This window comes from Platichthys flesus, chromosome 24, assembly GCF_949316205.1.
Source record: "Platichthys flesus chromosome 24, fPlaFle2.1, whole genome shotgun sequence".
Classification (NCBI taxonomy): domain Eukaryota; kingdom Metazoa; phylum Chordata; class Actinopteri; order Pleuronectiformes; family Pleuronectidae; genus Platichthys; species Platichthys flesus.
Window position 1 is genome coordinate 6,352,919 of NC_084968.1, and position 20,033 is coordinate 6,372,951.

Consider the following 20,033-nt stretch of genomic DNA (forward strand, 5'->3'; position numbering starts at 1 on the left):
TGTCCTATGATCCATGTGATTTTGTTCTGTCAGAAACTAATGTTAAATGTTCTCCCAGTTTAAACAGAAAAAGTATTTTCTCAGATCGTGTCATGTTTTAAACAGGAGACTTTGACTTTAACAAAGTAGCGACAGTATGTCTGTATCTCTTCATTTGTACGGACATTTTGGAGTTGGAAAAGTGGTGATGCAGACATGAGGTGGTCAACTGAAGCAGATTATTGATGCACTTCATTATTACCATTAAAACCAGCAGCTTTATTCAAAACATCAACTGGAAAAGATATAAAACAACTTACAGCAAATTACGTTCAGATTCCATTAAACAGGGAAGTTACAGAGCAGAGTCATTAATAGTTTAGATATCCGTGTATCATCAAGAAAAACTACACATTTTCAAACTTATATATCCAAATTATATCCCAGAGCGGATGTTAGGATCCAATGATGTTTGTAGTCAGTGGCCCGATTTCTCTTAATATGTATATACTGCCGTGGTACTCATGCATAATAGTGCGAGATTGATGCATGTGAATGGAAGCAGGAGATTTTTGGTCCCATGACTATGACTGATCAGCTGGAATGGCTTATATAGATCTGTGATCTACTGAGTCGAGTATCACACAGAATGACAGACGAAACCGAACCATCCCAGTTCAAACACAAGCATAAAAATATAATGATCTTATTTTATAGATTGGGGACATCACAGCTGTCTCTGAATTTTACAATTCTGCTGTTTGACATTTACCATCATTCACGTCAACCAGGGCTCTTCTGTCAGCCCTGCTTCACTGTCCGTGCGTGTGACTGTAATGCTGCGTTCCAGACGACTCGTAAGATATTCTGATCTGAAATTTCCCAGTTCCGACCTCACGTCAAATATGTCTGACTGTGAGAAACTGGTTAATTTGTCTCGTGATGAGACAATTCAACTGTCACCAGTTCAGCCTTCGTTTGTAGAGAAACAAAGAGGAGGAGGGCGACGCCATTCGACTTTTATTACTGAAAACACAATCAATAAATAAAGGAAAACACACTGTCACAGAATCTCACGATCAAAGTAACCATTGTTTAAAAACAAACATATTTAATCATTTGAAATAGTTTAGAACACACATATAAACTGTGCAAGGAACACACTTTAACCTTAAAATGACATGAAGGACATGAAAAATAGATAACTATGGTCTAGATATTTATTATATTAGGCATGAATCAAATCAGTAGAAACAATATATAAAAACACAAATCTTTCGTGTTATTCAATGAGATATATTTTCAAGGGACATGAAAAGTGTTATAACACTCCTTACAACAGTGTAAATAATGAATGTGTATAATATGAATATTTGCTGATAAATCCTAATAAAGCTTTTGCGGCAAATGTTGCAACTGAATAATTTCTCTCCTTTATGAATCCTCAAATTTCTTGTCCAATAGGACTGAATCTTAAATCTTTTACCACACTCAGATCACATAAAAGGTTTCTCTCCTGTATGACTCTTCATTTGTCTATTTAGACTGGTCCTTTGGTAAAATCTTTTACCACACTCAGAGCAACTAAACAGGTTCTCTCCTGTAGGACTCGTCATATGTGCATTTAAATTTGCCCCTTGTGTTAAATCTTTTACCACACTCATTGCAACTCAGGGTTTTTTCTCCTGTATGACTCCTCATATGTCTCGTTAAATGGGACTTACTGCTCAATCTTTTACCACACTCAGAGCAACTAAATTGTTTTTTTTTCTGTCTTACATCCCATATCAATTAGAGGCTGTTTGTTATTTCTTGTATTTAATTCAGACTGAGGTTCCCATGTCTCCATCCAATCATCTTCACTGACTTCAGTCTCAGAAGAGTCTTTAGTCTTGTCCTCAGGACCTGGTTGTAAACGTCCATCAGGACCTGAGTTCCAGGCTGGTTCTTGTCCTCCACAGTCGGCTCTGTTCTCCTTCGTCTCACTCGGATGAAGCTTTGACGATTTAGGTTTCTCTTCATCTTTTTCACAGCGACAGGAGTCAATGTGAACCTCTTCTTTATTCCCCATCAGTTGCTGGAAGTCTGCAGGACACACTGAAACATCAATACACTCGTTTATCATTTCAGTTTCCTGAAGTGTTTTGAAAAACTTGTGTTGTGTCATTAAATGTCGACTGTTGTGACGCAACAAACTCCACACACAGCAGAACCGTTATCTATCATACCGATCACTGGGCGGATATGAAACTACCGCAAATGAAGCTGTCCTAACGCTGTCGTATGGATGCTAAGATGTTAGCTGCTAAGCTAAACAACCCGTTACAGACAGGATACAATATCAGGAGCCACATCTCTCGCTCCTTCTGCTTCTTCAGAATCGGCAGTAAACCCATCTTCGACTCGTCCCGCTCTGCTGTTTGTATTGTGATAACTTAGCTTTGGCGTAAAAGATGTTCGGCATTCCAGGAGGTAGGCGCAAGCTCCAATTGTGACGGTGGTAGCTCGTAGATGCACTTCCGCTGTCAACAGGAACTGCCACTGGAGTGGAAAGGCAGCTGCCTGTGATGCGACACTGTTTAGAGGCAGATGTCGGAGAGCAACTAAAGCTGCTTGTGATTTAGATACCGGTTAAGAAAAAATTATTTTTATTATATATATCTTTTTTTTTAGCTCCGGGGGGGGGGGGGGGGGGGTTGGACTCAAAATGAATCAAGAAAAGCTCCACATCTATCAGATCCATATGCCTGATCTCTGTGTCTATGTAGAGATGGATTGACTACAACTGTACCAAAGTACGGTAGATGGACATACCACAAAGAAAGGTTTTTAGTAACGGTAGGACCAGGCGCGATCTCCATTTACATGTATGATCTCTCTAGGCGGAATACATGCATTCCTTGTTTTTGTGTTACATGGCAGCAACGAGAGACACACAAACCTTTACTTTCCAATTGCATATAAAACATTTAAAGATTTATTTACTATCAAAAGTTGACTATTGCCCAAATGTTTTTCATTATGAGATGGGATCTGAGAGGCATTCTTCAGGGACTCTTAGTTAAATACACTCACATCCATAACAACATGTAAAATAGACTTATTGTTACTCCGTCAACTTTAAAATATTTCTATGAGTTATGAACTTCTGTGGTGTAAAAACATCAGAGCATATCCTGGACAAATGACAAACGAAGCTGTACACAAAAAAAAGCTACTGACCTATTGCTTTTTAACCAAGTTGCAAATTCAAGAACATCTCCACCAATGTTACAGAGTACAACTTGAAATACATAAAAGAAAAGGCTTTTGACAACAGATGGGCATTCAAAATGTGAAAAAATCACTTTTTATTATTTCATGTTTGAGTAGTTTGTGCAAATGCAGATCATAATAACTAAATAACAGAATTAACTTATAGCAATGTATATTGTATTGACATTGTGTCAGTGATGATAAATGTTAATAATGGAGTAAAGTCAAAGCATATTTCAGTCTTTTTATGCAACTCATTGAAAATAAAGCAGGGTTTTAGTTTTAGTCATTAAGCATCATATTCCATTGAATTCACGGTCAAGTCCTGCCACATTTGTGTGTACCAGATTGTAACAGTTCAACTCTCTATCAACATCTCAAAAGGATGCCTGGATAAAGGTCATTGCAAGTCACACCCTTCCCGTTGGCGCCAGAAACTGGTTACATCACCTTGGCAGTCTTGCATGAATTGCCCCGAAACTGTTCTGTGGATCTGAATGTAAAATTGACTTAGTACTTGTATTATAAAACACGATGACCTAAAAAAACCTTGAAATAGTCTCTCCTGCGAGACCTAAAGCAGCCAGACTAAAAACAAGTGAAGGAGAGACAGTTATTGAATCAGATAAAGAAATGCACAATGGCGACATAAAAATACCTATAGAGGCGCTCAGAACAATAACGAGCTGTTAAAACTACGTATCAATCTCAGGGAATAAGTCACAAATAGCGGTGGTTACGCTCAAATCGGATGGGAGCAGTGGCAAATGTCCCCTAACAGCTGTGGCAACTGACAGCTGCCTCAAATCGCTGCAACTGCCTTTAAAAATCTACGAGCTGCCGCTGCCACGATTGGAGCTTCCTGTCTCTCCAGGAATGTGGAGTAGCAACAGTGGACTTTATCAAACAAAACTTTATTAACCAATGATGCAGGAAAGGTCACATAAACGGCTACCAGAACCAGCCAGGAACTCGGCTACTTATGTTTATTTTAATTCAATATAATGTAAACATTGTTATAATATAAAATATAAAATTCCTCCTTTAAGGTAAGGGTCCTATACAAGTCCCCCTACTTCTCTATCTTAGGGCTTTTACTTATAATAGAATATGACTTGACTGTCTCTGTACTTATACCTCAGTGAATGATCCGAATTCTTCTTCCACCACTGGTCAAGTTTATTTTGTAATTTATACTTTAGTTGTTGTTTAAAGAGTACTTGTAGCAGAGTATTTCAACTGTGCAGTAACAGTACGTTCGTTTCCTCTTCGTCCTGCAGTCCAACAGGGATCGCTGCTGACTCGGAGCTCGGAGTCTCTGTCTTCCTCCCGCTGGCTCTTTGTTCGCTCCGAGACACAAAGTGCTCATAAAGGAGGAACATGTACGCCGTGCAGCTGCTGCGGGTGTCGGTACATGAGCGGATCAGCGCTGCAGCTGAAGACTTTCTGCTGCAGGTGGAGAAAGGAGGAGGAAAGAATCAAGTCCCAGCGCTGAGAGGGATGCTAACCGAGCGGCTAATGGCGGCAGCTGAGGAGATCCTCGCGGTGCTTGAGGAAACCGTGGCCGAGTACGAAGACAGAGTGGAGCAGTCCGAGCGGTCCGAGGTGGATATCCGCCGCCAGAGGAGGCTGCTCGATGCCGCGATGAAGCCCGTAGTCCGGCTGCACAGAGCAGGTCAGTCCCTGGAGCCGGAAAGATAGCTAAGCTACTGGAGCTAAGCCTTTGTGTCGTATTAGCTAGCACAGAGCACATTAGCTGCACTAGCTTAGCTAATGGAGCTAAGCTGCTGTTTGGTAGCTAAGCTTATCCATTGTTAAAAACCCCGACATGCATGAAAGCAAATTTAACAGGTAATCTACATTATATTTAGCCTGACATAAGTAACATTAATGACCTTGTAATTCTGGCATTTCAAACTCAGGATTAACTTGCACACTACTGTAGCCTCTCAAACTACATATCATACTACAGGATTCTGGATACATTGGCTCAGGTAGAGCCACTCTCTTATTGAAGCGTATCGGTAGCGAACAGTTATGCATATTCGTTTTAGTCACATCTAGTCACTTTTATCCTTCTTAGTTTTAGTTAAGTTGAGTTAGTCAAATGCAATGAGTCTAGAAATCTAATTGCATTTTAGTCTAGTTTTAGTCTCATTAAACTCCTTTTCTTCCCTTCTCCGGCCAGGGACCCCCTGTGGTGTGTCTGAAACTGCATAATAATCTAGCTTGCAGTACTTAGGTTGTCCATTAAATTTCCCTCCTAGCATGGGTCTATAGCAGGGGTTGGCAACCTTTACTATCAAAAGAGCCACTTTGCCCCCTCTTCCCCCAAATAAAATTTGTCTGGAGCAAAACATATTTGATAACAAGCTAATAAAGTTTTATATAAAGTTATACTATACTAAACTATAATTCGTTGCATTTTTGAAATTATAGAACGACAATAAAGAAAGCTGTTAACAATTTATTGCTAGTTTTACCTGTTACAACAAAGAAAATCACCAAATCCTTATGAAGAGGAGAAGAAAATACACAGGCAAGTAGGGCTGCTCGATTATGGAAATAATCATAATCACGATTATTTAAACGATTATTAATATGTGCCCTTATTCTGAAGTCGATGCTTTATCTTTGTTATCACTTCCGGTTCCGGTAAACACCGATGACGGCTGCGTGAGTGCGTGTCTTATTCCTCCGTGAACCAGAATATCGGTGCCCGGTTATACAAGCCCTTAATGATGGAAACCCTAAAACTCTCTGACCGGCTGACCGGCGCGAAGAAGTGAGGGTCCGGTCTGAACAGTCAAGCGGGAGTGCGCTTGAGAATAGCGGTGCGTGGCGCGGCCGCTACATGGTCTGTTTTTTTTACTGCCGTCACCACACACACAACTCGCCTCCTTCACTTTACAACTGCTTGAGAGTGAGTGCCAGTCAGCTGGGCCGCTGAATGCTTCGGGGGAGGGACTGAATTACGCATGTGCGTCTCTTTCTGAAAAAAAGAGACGCGCCAAATAATTGTTTCAACTCCATTATAGTAGTTTGGAGACCGTTTGACCCTATAATCGTAATTACGATTAAATTTCGATTAATCGAGCAGCCCTACAGGCAAGTGTAGGCCTACTTTGAAATAAATTAAACACAGAACTATGTAGGGCTATTTGAGTGCTCTCCATATTCGGAGGTCAGACTGGAGGCGTACACAGAAACTGAAGTTCGGTACAAACCAGCTGCAGCTTCTGCTCTGATCAAGAAGCTGCGGCTCTGATCAGCTGAGACCAGAGAAACTCTGTGTTTTCACTGTTTCCACTGTTTCTATTGTTAAGAAGCAGCCGGTGTGACTGTGAGTGGCTGCTTCACGTGAACGTGAACGAGCTCTGATCTCACTTTCTCTGAGCGAGTGAGCGGCGGCTGGGAGCTGACACACACACACTCACACTCGCCTGCTCCTGGTACTTCATGACGGCCTGATACAAGGATGTTTAAAAAAATTATTGTGACTTAGTCAACCCTCAACATTTTCGTCTCGTCAACGAAAGTTATAATAGATTTAGTCAGTTTTTATTTTCAAAGATCCGTTTTCGTTACGTCTTTGTCTTATTCATGAGAAAAGGGTCGTTAACGAATAGTTTTCATTGTTAACGAAATTAACACTGGTAGGGAAACAATATTGTTGGTATTCTGATCCTATTTGAGAACAAAACCAATCATACTTCTCTACTCTCCCTGCAGACTTCCTGCAACTGGTGGTGAGGAAAGAAGAGGTTCCCCCTGAGCAGCAGCAGTGGGGCCCCCTGGGTGACCAGGAGGACCCAGAACCCAACCACAATAAAAAGGAAGAACCGTGGACTAATCAGGATGGACAGCAGCCTCAAGGACTGGAAGAGGCTGATAGCAAGTTCACATTGACTCCTGTCGCTGTAAAGAGAGAAGAAGATGAAGAGAAACATAAATTGTCAAAGCTTCATCTGAGTGAGACCAAGAAGAACAGAGCGGACTGTGAAGGACCAGAACCAGCCTGGAACTCAGGTCCTGATGGACGTTTACAACCAGGTCCTGAGGACAAGACTGAAGACTCTTCTGAGACTGAAGTCAGTGAGGATGATTGGATGGAGACCACGGAACCTCAGTCTGGTTTAAATACAAGAAAAAACAAACAGCCTCTTATTGATATGGGATGTAAGACAGAAAAGAAACCCTTTAGTTGCTCTGAGTGTGGTATAACATTTAGTCGAAATGACGAACTGAAATTCCATATGAGCATTCATACCGGAGAGAATCTAGTGAGTTGCTCTGTGTGTGGTAAAAGATGTAGCAGAAAGTTTGATTTAACAATACATATGAGGAGTCATACGGGAGAGAAACCGTTTAGTTGCTCTGAGTGTGGTAAAAGATTCACAGTAAGTGGCAGTCTAAAAAAACATATGAGGAGTCATACGGGAGAGAAGCCGTTTAGTTGCTCTGAGTGTGGTATAACATTTAGTCGAAATGAAGAACTGAAATTCCATATGAGCATTCATACCGGAGAGAATCTAGTGAGTTGCTCTGTGTGTGGTAGAAGATGTAGAAAAATGTCTGATTTAACAAGACATATGAGGAGTCATACGGGAGAGAAACCATTTAGTTGTTCTGAGTGTGGTAAAAGATTCACTGTAAATGGCAATCTAAAAAAACATATGAGGAGTCATACGGGAGAGAAGCCGTTTAGTTGCTCTGAGTGTGGTAAAAGATTCACTGTAAATGACAGTCTAAAAATACATATGAGGAGTCATACGGGAGAGAAACGCTTTAGTTGCTCCGAGTGTGGTAAAAGATTTACCCAAAGGGGCCACTTAACTATACATATAAGGAGTCATACGGGAGAGAAGCCATTTAGTTGCGCTGAGTGTGGTAAAAGATTCACTGTAAATGACAGCCTAAAACATCATATGAGGAGTCATACGGGAGAGAATGAATTAAGTTGCTCTGTGTGTGGTGATAGATTTACCAGAAAGTGTATTCTAAATATACATATGAGGAGTCATAGGGGAGAGAAACGCTTTAGTTGCTCTGAGTGTGATAAAAGATTTACCAAAAAGAGCATTCTAAATCTACATATGAGGAGTCATACGGGAGAGAAACCATTTAGTTGCTCTGAGTGTGGTAAAACATATCGTAGAAATGCCAATCTGAAATTTCATATGAGCATTCATACCGGAGAGTATCTAGTTAGTTGCTCTGAGTGTGGTAAGCGATTCAGCAGACAGTCAGATTTAACGAGACATATGAGGGGTCACAGAGCTTACACAGTCACAGAGTATGTTTGTTTAGGTTAGGCTACATCGCGGAAATGATACGGGTACTGAGCAACGACATGGTGCAAGCATTCGATTTAGACAGCGTCTCTCCTCAGTAGAAGGAAAACGTTCTGTTCAGCTAGACCTCAGATAATATGAACGTGTTCACCGTTCAAATTAATTATTTCCTAAAAATTTGCTTTCAGTTTATCGTTCTCATAAAAATGAATGTGTTCAATGAACGCGTTCTTTTGAACGTTTTCATGCACAACACTGGTTACAAGTTCATAAAGGAATACACACTGTCATTGAATCTCGCCTACCAAGAAACCATTGTTTTAAAACAAACATATTTAATCATATGAACTGGTTAAGAACACATACATACATTTGGGTGCATTAAATTGCAATGCAAAAAATGTAATCTCAACATATCAAACCGTCTGGGGTTACATTTTTTTTCAAACACAAACAAAAAAGACTTCCAAAGTTTTGGGAAAATTCATTGAGATTTAGAAGTGGAACACAAAATGTGATAAATATGAAAATGGGCTGTTTTGGGTGTTCTCCTAGCAAAGTGTAATCAACAAAATAAACTTAACCAGTGGTGGAATTAGAATTCAGATCATTCACTGAAGTAAAAGTACAGAGTCAGTAATGTCATATTCCATTAAAAGTAGAAGTACGAAGACAGTGAAGAAGAAATACCCAATAATAAATTCATAGTTAACTGTTTCAAATCGAGAATCAAGAATCCCTCCTTTGTCTTTTTTTAATCATTTTTAACATTTTCATGTCCCTAAAAAATATAAATCATTTAATAACACAAAAGAATTGTGTTGATATTTCTTGTTTCAACTGATTTGATTTATACCTCTATATACTTTTCATAATGTTGTTCATGTCTTTTTATGTTTGAAATGTTTTCGCTGCACAGTATGTATATGTATGTTCTTGACTAGTTCATATGATTAAATATGTTTGTTTTGAATCACTGTCCTATGATCCATGTGGTTTTGTTCTGTCAGAAACTAATGTTAAATCTTCTGCCAGTTTAAACAGAAAAAGTATTTTCTCAGATCGTGTCATGTTTTAAACGGGAGACTTTGACTTTAATAAAGTAGCAACAGTATGTCTGTATCTCATTTCACTTGTACGGACATTTTGGAGACGGGAAAGTGGTGATGCAGACATGAGGTGGTCAACTGAAGCAGATTATTGATGCACTTCATCATTACCATTAAAACCAACAGCTTTATACAAATCATCAATTGCAAATGATATAAAACAGCTTACAGCAAATTACGTTCAGATTCCATTAAACAGAGAAGTTACAGAGCAGAGTCATTAATAGTTTAAATATCCGTGTATCATCAAGAAAAACTACACATTTTCAAACTTCTACTTCCAAATTATATCTCAGAGCGGAGGTTAGGATCCAATGATGTTTGTAGTCAGTGGCCGATTGCTCTTAATATATATATATACTGTTGTGACACTCGTGTGTAATGCTGCGAGATGGATGCATGTGAATGGAAGCAGGAGATTTTTGTTCCCATGACTATGACTGATCAGCTGGTATGGCTTATATAGATCTGTGATCTACTGAGTCGAGTATAACATAGAATGACTGACGGAACCGAACCATCCCAGTTCAAACACAAGCATAAAAATATAATGATCTTATTTTATAGTTTGGGGACATCACAGCTGTCTCTGAATTTAACAATATTGCTGTGGACATTTACCATCATTCACGTCAACCAGGGCTCCTCTGTCAGCGCTGCTTCACTGTCCGTGCGTGTGAGTGTAATGCTGCGTTCCAGACGACTCGTAAGATATCTGATCTGAAATTTCCCAGTTCCGACCTCACGTCAAATATGTCTGACTGTGAGAAACTGGTTAATTTGTCTCGTGATGAGACAATTCAACTGTAAGCAGTGCAGCCTTCGTTCGTACAGAAACAAAGAGGAGGTGGGCGTCGACGCCATTACCTTAGACCAGTCATACTCAAGTAGCGGCCCGCTGGCCTTTTGTGGCCCGCGGGGTGTCTATTAATGGCCCTCGAGCTAATTATTAAAAAAAAATTGAAAAAAAAAAATCATGCTAGGCGCTCTTGTTTTGAAACCGCACGCCGCGATCTCAATACAAGGCTCGGGGTTGCAGCGATAAACAGATAGCACTCCAGCCCACAGACCGCTCCAGCCCTCCCAAACTCGAGGCAGACAATCACACATATACCGACCGGAGCCGTAATGGCATGCTCCAAATTTGCCCCAAAAAGAAAACTGGACAGCGAAAACCGCCAGTTCCAACCAGAGTGGACAGAAAGGTTTGCGTTCTTTCTACCACCGTCCAGCACTCGCCCTCTGTGCTTAATATGTCAAGAGTCTGTCGCGGCAATTAAACTTAGCAATGTGAAGCAACACTACGAATCAAAACACAAGCATTTTGAAGAGACATTTCCGCAAAACTCCGAGATCAGAACAACAAAATTAAATGCTCTTAAAGCATCATATCAATCATCCAACCGAATCCTCCACACTTCTGTGACAAAGCAGCAAAAGGCATCACAGTGCTCCTTTAGAGTAGCGTGGGTTTTGGCTAAGCACATGAAGCCATTTACGGATTCAGAGGTAGTGAAAGAATGCATGATTGACGTGATGGACACGTTGCTTGAAGGCAAAGAAAAAGATGAAATGAAAACAAAAATTCAACAAATCCCACTGTCTGACACCACAGCATGCAGACGTACTGAAATGCTGGCTGATGATGTTGCAAAGCAGCTGTGTGATGGAATAAAAAATGCAGAGTGCATTTCCCTTGCTGTGGATGAATCCACTGACACTAATGATAAAGCTCAGTTGATGATATTTGTGAGATACTTTGATGAGTCAAAAAGAGAGTTTATTGAAGATGTGCTGGGCATGGCAAGCCTTTCTGGGCAGACGAGGGGTGAAGACATTTACAATGCAATAATGGCAGTGCTGAATGAAAAAGGAATTGATGTGAAGAAAATTGTGTCAGTGGCTACTGATGGGGCGCCATCTATGATGAGCAGAGAGAAGGGACTAGTTCAGCGCCTGAAGCTTCTTCACCCTCAACTCATTTCATACCACTGTATAATTCACCAGTCCATCCTTTGTGCAAGTCTTGGAGAAATCTACACCGAAGTCATGAACACAATGATGAAGCTGGTCAATTTCTTGAGAGCATCATCTGCACTACAGCATCGCTTGCTGCGGTCATTCCTGACTGAGGTCAGATGGCTGAGCAAGGGCAAGGTCCTGGAGCGGTTTTGGGCCATTAGGAGTGAACTACAACTATTTCTGTCACAACAAAAAAGTGCAAAAGCAAAACTGTTCTTGGATTTCCTGCACAATCCAGAAAAGATGGAGGCTGTGGCATTTTTGACTGACATGACATCTCACATGAATGACTTGAATCTGAAGCTCCAAGGGAATGGCAACACTGTATGTCAGCTGATATCAGCTGTGCGGGCATTCTAGAGGAAACTAGAGCTCTACAAGGGTGACTTACAGGTAGGCTGTTTAACATTGGCTGCCACACATCTTTATTTTATTATGCCATTTTTGTCATGCCATTTTAAAATAATAACAATACTACTACTACTAATTACTATTACTACTACTACTACTACTACTAATAATAATAATAATAATATTAATAATAACAATAACAACAACAACAATCATCATCATCACCATACTCATGATCAGAATCATTGTCCTAATAACAATAATTTGAAATGCCAATAATAATGACTATTTTTTTATTGTTATGTACAGGAGGAATTGCTCCATTTCCCCAAACTTTTGGAGCAGACCAAAGAAAAAGATGCTCATCAAAAACACATTGCATTTGTGGAGAAGATGATTGAGAACTTCAGAACAAGATTTGATGACTTCATTCTTGGAAACCAAATCCTCCTGTGCATTGGAAACCCATTCCTTGTCAGAAATGTGACTGAGTTCACTTCAGAGGCGAATCAGGTATTCCCCTGGATCCAAGCTGCAGCACTCCAAACTGAGCTGATTGACCTGCAGGAGAATATCACACTGAGGGAGATTCAGTGTGACGTCATCACCCTGTGAACAAAAATGGTAACTGCGGCCAATTTCCCCCTGCTGAATAGGATGGCAGTGCACATCCTTACAATGTTTGGATCCACATACAGATGTGAATCTGCATTCTCAAAAATGAACTTCATCAAAAATCAGTACTGGAGTCGCCTAACCAACGAGCACGTGCATCAGTGTGTCTCCCTGGCAATCACACCATATCAGCCCAGGTTTGAAGCATTGGCCAAAGAAAGCAGAGGCCAATTCTCCCATTAAAGGGGACATGTGAGAAATGTGAAATAGTTTGTTAAACAAAGCACAAAAATGGGCTGTCTGAAGGCTTTTTGTTTTTTTTATCTTGAACAGGGTTATGTTTGGTTTTATTTAGTTATTTTTTTTAATATATGCCCAAATTAAAATTATATTTTTATTTTAGGAAATTTTTTTTTTTTAATAAAAAGGAAATGTTATGTTATAAAATGTTGTAAATGTTATATATACGTTATGTTATGATACGTTATCGGACGTACACGGTCCCAATAAATGGCCCCTTGAGTCACTGAAATTTTTTTTTGTGGCCCCTCATCATATCTACATGAGTACCCCTACCTTAGACTTTTATTACTGAAAACACAATACATCAATACATAAAGGAATACACACTCTCACTGAATCTCACGAACAAGAAACCATTGTTTTAAAAATATTTAAAAACATTTTTAATTATATCAGGGGTGTCCTGAGGGCCACATACAGAAAAAAATGTGAAGGTCTGGGCCACTCACGCCGCCACTCCCCCTGCCCTGGAGCGGACTGTTGACAGTGCGCCTCAATCGCGTAGCTTAGGGCGGTGGGCGTGGCGCCACCTAGTGTCAAAACTGAGAAATACAATACAGTGGGCCATAGTCCATTACATTACAATTAATTTAGCTGACGCTTTTATCCAAAGCGATTTGCAATCAGTGCATTCAAGGGAAGAGGAGAGCGGGGTAATGTGAGACTGTATGCCTGATATGCCGAGAAACTGTCCCAGTTTTCAAGGAGTACAACATCAGCCGTCACTTTGCTACGAAGCATGCTAACTACGCAAAAAGTAGTCAACGCAAGAATGGGCGGCTATGGCTCAGAGGTTGGCAGCTAATTTACAGACTCAGCAACATTTTTTTCACTAACAAACTGCGATTCAAGAGTCAACTACCAAGGCTGGTTTTGTTAAACTGCATTGCAAATAAATGCTTTGCTATTTGTTAAAGGCCAAATCATTTCATGTAAGGATTTTTCATTTTTATCTATATTAGTTCACAAAAACACTCCATCCATCTGGTCCTGGCTCGATCCCTCTGTCAAATTTTAGAACCCATTGTGGCCCTCCCTTTTGCCCATCCCTGGGCTAGATGAACAGATGAACCATCCTCAATCAGCATGCTAATATATTTTCCCCAGTAATATCATCGAAACTTACCTGACTAGTCCTGCACACTACAGCAGGCCTCAATAGCCCTGCTGTAGTGGGCAGGCTGCTGGGAATTATCTGTGCATGTGATGGAAGAATGCACAGTGTAGGGTTGACATTGAATAGGCAGCTTGTGCTGCATTCCATACGTATTTATTTATTTTGAAAATTCCAAAAATTCCAGAGCTCAATATTCCCATGGAACGTTTACTGAAATTTACCGGAAATTGTCTGCCCCTTTGCAACCCAAGTCCTTACACAGAAAGTCACACCCTTCCTGTTGGCACCAGAAACTGGTTACATCACCTTTGCAGTCTTGCGTTCGTTGCCCCGAAACTGTTCAGTGGATCTGAAAGTAAAATTGACTTAGTATTTGTATAATAAAACATTATGGCCTAACACACCTTGAAATAGTGTCTGTTGCTAGACCTACAGCAGCTTGACTACAGACAAGTGAAGGAAAAACATCTTCCACTAATTTTGCAGATAATGGAAACAAACAATACATTCAAAAAGCGATGTGATTTGCATATCTGCAGAAAAAGACCAGATATTGAATCAGATAAAGAAATGCACAATAGCTACATAAAAATACCTATAGAGGCGCTCACAACAATAACAAGCTGTTAAACATTGTTAAAATACATATCAATCTCAGGGAATAAGTCACAAATAGCGGTGGTTACCCTCAAATCGGATGGGAGCAGTGGCATATGCCCCCAAACAGCTGTGACAACTGACAGCTGCCTCAAATCGCTGCAACTGCCTTTAAAAATCTACGAGCTGCCGCTGCCATGATTTGAGCTTCCTGTCTCTCCGAGAATGTGGACTAGCAACAGTGGACTTTTTCAAACAAAATTGTATTAACCAATGATGCAGGAAAGGTCACACATACACCAAGGCAATATCCTGTATGTGCAAATATACATGGCAATTAAAATAATTCTGATTCTGATTCTGACATAAACGGTTACCAGAACCATCCAGGAACTCGGATACTTATGTTTATTTTAATTCAATGATATTTTAACATTATTGTAATATAATATATATAATTCCTTCTTTAGGGTAAGGGTCCTAAACAAGTCCCCTACTTCTCTATCTTAATAATTTAACTTGCAATGGAGTATTTTTACTTTACAGTCTTGGTACTTTTACTTATTGTTGAGTATTTCTACTTCACTGTCTTAGTACTTCTACTAATAATAGAATATTAATTTACTGTCTCTGTACTTATACTTCAGTGAATGATCCGAATTCTTCTTCCACCACTGGTCAAGTCTATTTTGTTGCTTATACTTTAGTACTTGTTTAACAAGTACTTGTAACAGAGTATTTCAACTGTGTAGTATTGGTACGTTCGTTTCCTCTTCATCCTCCAGTCTTAAGGAATCGCTGCTGGCTCGGAGCTCGGAGTCTCTGTCTTCCTCCCGCTGGCTCTTTGTTCGCTCCGAGACACAAAGTGCTCATAAAGGAAGAACATGTCCGCCGTGCAGCTGCTGCGGGTGTCGGTACATGAGCGGATCAGCGCTGCAGCTGAAGACTTTCTGCTGCAGGTGGAGAAAGGAGGAGGAAAGGATCAAGTCCCAGCGCTGAGAGGGATGCTAACCGAGCGGCTAATGGCGGCAGCTGAGGAGATCCTCGCGGTGCTTGAGGAAACCGTGGCCGAGTACGAAGACAGAGTGGAGCAGTCCGAGCGGTCCGAGCTGGAGATCCGCCGCCAGAGGAGGCTGCTCGATGCCGCGATGAAGCCCGTAGTCCGGCTGCATAGAGCAGGTCAGTCACTGGAGCCGAAACGATGGCTAAGCTACTGGAGCTAAGCTGTTGTGTCGTATTAGCTAGCACAGAGCACATTAGCTCCACTAGTTTAGCCAATGGAGCTAAGCTGATGTTTGGTAGCTAAGCTTATCCTTTGTCAAAAAACACCGACATGCATGGAAGCAAATAAAAAAACACTTAACATATGTAAAGGTCACCTAAGTGCACTTTATGTATCAATACAATTTACATATTTCATGGGTCAGACGCCTTCAAATTATAAGGATGAGGGAAGGGATCTTCCTCATCCTTATAAGGGTGTTGTTGTTTGGTGTAAATACAGATAATCGTACGCAACTTGTTGGGTACAGGGCGAATTGTTACACATATAATCGACATTCTATTCAGCATGAAACAATGAACATAAATTACCTTGTAATTCTGGCATTTCAAACCCAGGATTAACTTGCACACTACTGTAGCCTCACAAACTACATATCATACTATCAAACTACAGGAGTCTGGTGACATTGAAGCAAAGGATCGGTAGCGAACAGTTATGCATATTAGTTTTAATCACATTTAGTCACTTTTATCCTTCTTAGTTTTAGTCTAGTTTTCCTCTATGAAAACTAATTGCATTTTAGTCTTTAGTCTCATTAAATTCCTTTTCTTCCCTTCTCTGGCCCAGGGACCCTGTGTTGTGTCTGAAACTGCATAATAGTCTAGCTTGCAGTACTTAGGTTGTCCATTAGATATCCCTCCTTGCATGGGTCTATAGCAGGGGTCGACAATCTTTACTATCAAATGGGCCATTTTGCCCCCTCTTCTCCCAAATAAAACTTGTCTGGAGCAAAACATATTTGATAACAAAGCTAATAAAGTTTTAAATAAAGTTATACTTTAATAAACTATAGTTTGTTGCATTTATGAAATTATAGAACGACAATAAAGAAAACTGTTGACATTTTATTGCTATTTTTTTCCTGTTACAACAAAGGAAAACACCTAATGCTTATGAAGAGGAGAAGAAAATACACAGGCAAGTGTAGGCCTACTTTGAAATAAATTAAACAGAACTATTAAGGGCTATTTGAGTGCTCTCCATATTTGGAGGTCAGACTGGAGGCGGACACAGAAACTTAAGCTTGGTACAAACCAGCTGCAGCTTCTGCTCTAATCAAGAAGCTGTGGCGCTGATCTCTGATCAGCTGAGACCAGAGAAACTGTGTTTTCACTGTTTCCACCGTTTCCAGTGTTAAGAAGCAGCCGGTGAGTCAGTGAGTGGCTGCTCCACGTGAACGAGCTCTGATCTCACTGTGTCTCAGAGCGAGTGAGCTAGAGCTTGAAGCACACACACACACTTGCCCACTCCTGGTAGTTCATGACGGCCTGATATGATGATGATTTAAACAATTATTGTGACTTAATCAACCCTCAACATTTTCGTCTCGTCTCATCAACGAAAGTTAAAATAGATTTAGTCAGTTTTTATTTTCAAAGATCGGTTTTCCTTACTTCGTCTTCATGGGAAAAGGGTCGTTAACGAATAGTTTTCATAGTTACGAAATTAACACTATTAGGGAAACAATATGTTGGTATTCTGATACTAATGGAGAACAAAAAACATAATTATTCTCTACTCTCCCTGCAGACTTCTTGCAACTGATGGTGAATAAAGAACAGGTTCCCCCTGAGCAGCAGCATAGGGGCCCCCTTGTGGACCAGGAATACCAAGAGCCCCCCCACATTAAAGAGGAGGAACCGTGGACTAATCAGGATGGACAGCAGCTTCAAAGACTGGAGGAGGCTGATATCAAGTTCCCATTGACTCCTGTCGCTGTGGAGAGTGAAGAACATGAAGAGAAACATAAATTGTCAAAGCTTCATCCGGGTGAGATGAAGGAGAACAGAGCCGACTGTGGAGGTCCTGGTGGACGTTTACAACCAGGTCCTGAGGACAAGACTGAAGACTCTTCTGAGACTGAAAAAAGTGAGGATGATTGGATGGAGACCACGGAACCTCATTGTGGTTTAAATACAAGAAATAACAAACAGCCTCTAAGTGATATGGGATGTAAGACAGAAAAAAAATCGTTTGGTTGCTCCAAGTGTGGTAAAATATTTCAACGACGTGGCAGTCGAAATATACATATGAGGAGTCATACGGGAGAGAAACCGTATAGTTGCTCTGAGTGTGGTGAAAGATTTAGTCGAAATGACAAACTGAAATTCCATTTGAGCATTCATACCGGAGAGAATCTAGTGAGTTGCTCTGAGTGTGGTAAAAGATTGAGCAGAAAGTCTGATTTAACGAGACATATGAGGAGTCATACAGGAGAGAAACCGTTTAGTTGCTCTGAATGTGGTAAAAGATTTACCCAAAGTGGCAGTCTAAATATACATATGAGGAGTCATACAGGAGAGAAACCGTTTGGTTGCTCTGAGTGTGGTGAAAGATTTACCAAAAGGAGCAACTTAAATACACATATGATGAGTCATATGGGAGAGAAAGGCTTTAGTTGCTCCAAGTGTGATAAAATATTTCAACGACGTGATAGTCGAAATATACATATGAGGAGTCATACGGGAGAGAAACCGTTTAGTTGCTCTGAGTGTGGTCAAAGATTTACCCAAAGTGGCAGTATAAATATACATATGAGGAGTCATACGGGAGAGAAACCGTTTAGTTGCTCTGAGTGTGGTGAAAGATTTAGTCGAAATGACCAACTGAAATTCCATATGAGCATTCATACCGGAAAGAATCTAGTTAGTTGCTCTGAGTGTGGTAAACCATTCAGCAGAAAGCCTGATTTAAAGAGACATATGAGGAGTCATACGGGAGAGAAATGCTGTAGTTGCTCTGAGTGTGGTAAAACATTTAGTCGAAATGACCAACTGAAATTCCATATGAGAATTCATACCGGAGAAAATCTTGTTAGTTGTTCTGAGTGTGGTAAACGATTCTGCAGAAATTCTGATTTAACGAGACATATGAGGAGTCATACTGGGAGAGAAACGCTGTAGTTGCTCTGAGTTTGGCAAAACATTTAGTCGAAATGACAAAGAAAATTGGGAAGAAATACCCAATAATAAATTCATAGTTAACTGTTTCAAATGGAGAATTAAGAATCCCTCCTTTGTCCTTTTATGTTTTCATAATGTCTTTGTGTCTTTTTATTGTTGAAATGTTTTCCTTGCACAGTATGTGGCGGTGTGGCCTAGGGGGTAGAGTAATAATAATAATAATACATTCTTTTTATAAGGCGCCTTTCAAGATACTCAAGGTCCCCGTACAACAGTCAACAATACAGTTAATTAAATTTTTTTAAATGCACAAAGCAGAGCAGCAGCAGAACAACAACTTCAGCAGACAGGAACATTAAAAATTATATGCCTGCCTAAACAGGTGTGTTTTGATGCTAGATTTAAAAAGAGTGATTGAATTTGGGTCAATGTTTCTGATGTCAGGGGGGAGGGAGTTCCAGAGGTGAGTGGCTGAAGGCTCTAGATCCCATGGTGGACAGATGGACTCGGGGGACGGTCAGGCTGATGGAGGAAGCAGACCTGAGCGACCAGGTAGGGGCATTGATATGGAGGAGGGCAGAAAGGTATGGAGGAGCGAGGTTATGGATGGCCTTAAATGTATGGAGGAGGATTTTATAGTCAATGCGGTTTTTAATAGGAAGCCAGTGGAGTTGATGTAGAACGGGGGGGATGTGACTGATGGATGGTGTTCTAGTGACGATACGGGCAGCAGCATTCTGTACCAGTTGAAGTTTATGGAGGAGTTTGTGTGGGAGACCAAAGAGAAGGGAATTGCAGTAATCCAGGCGGGAAGTGACAAGGGAGTGAACCAGGATTGCGGTGGTGTTGGGAGTGAGTGAGGGGCGGAGGCGGTTGATATTGCGGATGTGGAAGTAGGCAGACCGGATACTGTTGTTGATGTGGGTATGGAATGATAGGGTGCTGTCGAGGACGACACCCAGGCTCTTAACCTGAGGAGAGGGGGAAACCAAGGAGTTGTCTATGGTGAGGGTGAAGCTGGGCTGTTTGGTGAGGGTGTGCTTGGAGCCAATGAGGACTGCCGCCGTTTTTTCACTGTTCAGTTTGAGGAAATTGGAGGAAAACCAGGATTTGATTTCCTGTAAACAGGCACAGAGGGAGGAGGGCGGGAAGGTGGAAGTGGGTTTGGAGGTAAGTAGAGCTGGGTGTCGTCCGCGTAACAGT

The 20,033-nt window shown here is 40.7% G+C and overlaps 2 protein-coding genes across 2 annotated transcripts; both read left to right on the plus strand.

The window, feature by feature from the left end:
• Positions 1–2,683: 2,683 nt before the first annotated feature.
• On the plus strand, positions 2,684–9,507 carry LOC133950054 (gastrula zinc finger protein XlCGF57.1-like). The gene is made up of 2 exons (XM_062384220.1): positions 2,684–4,909; positions 6,967–9,507. Exons 1-2 carry the CDS (start codon positions 4,615–4,617, stop codon positions 8,547–8,549), a joined length of 1,878 nt encoding a protein of 625 aa, XP_062240204.1. The 5' UTR covers positions 2,684–4,614; the 3' UTR covers positions 8,550–9,507.
• A 5,719-nt stretch (positions 9,508–15,226) lies between these two features.
• On the plus strand, positions 15,227–18,921 carry LOC133950055 (gastrula zinc finger protein XlCGF57.1-like). Its single transcript, XM_062384221.1, has 2 exons — positions 15,227–15,821; positions 17,458–18,921. The coding sequence occupies exons 1-2, from the start codon at positions 15,527–15,529 to the stop codon at positions 18,828–18,830; spliced, it is 1,668 nt and encodes a 555-aa protein (XP_062240205.1). The 5' UTR covers positions 15,227–15,526; the 3' UTR covers positions 18,831–18,921.
• The last annotated feature ends 1,112 nt before the right edge of the window (positions 18,922–20,033 follow it).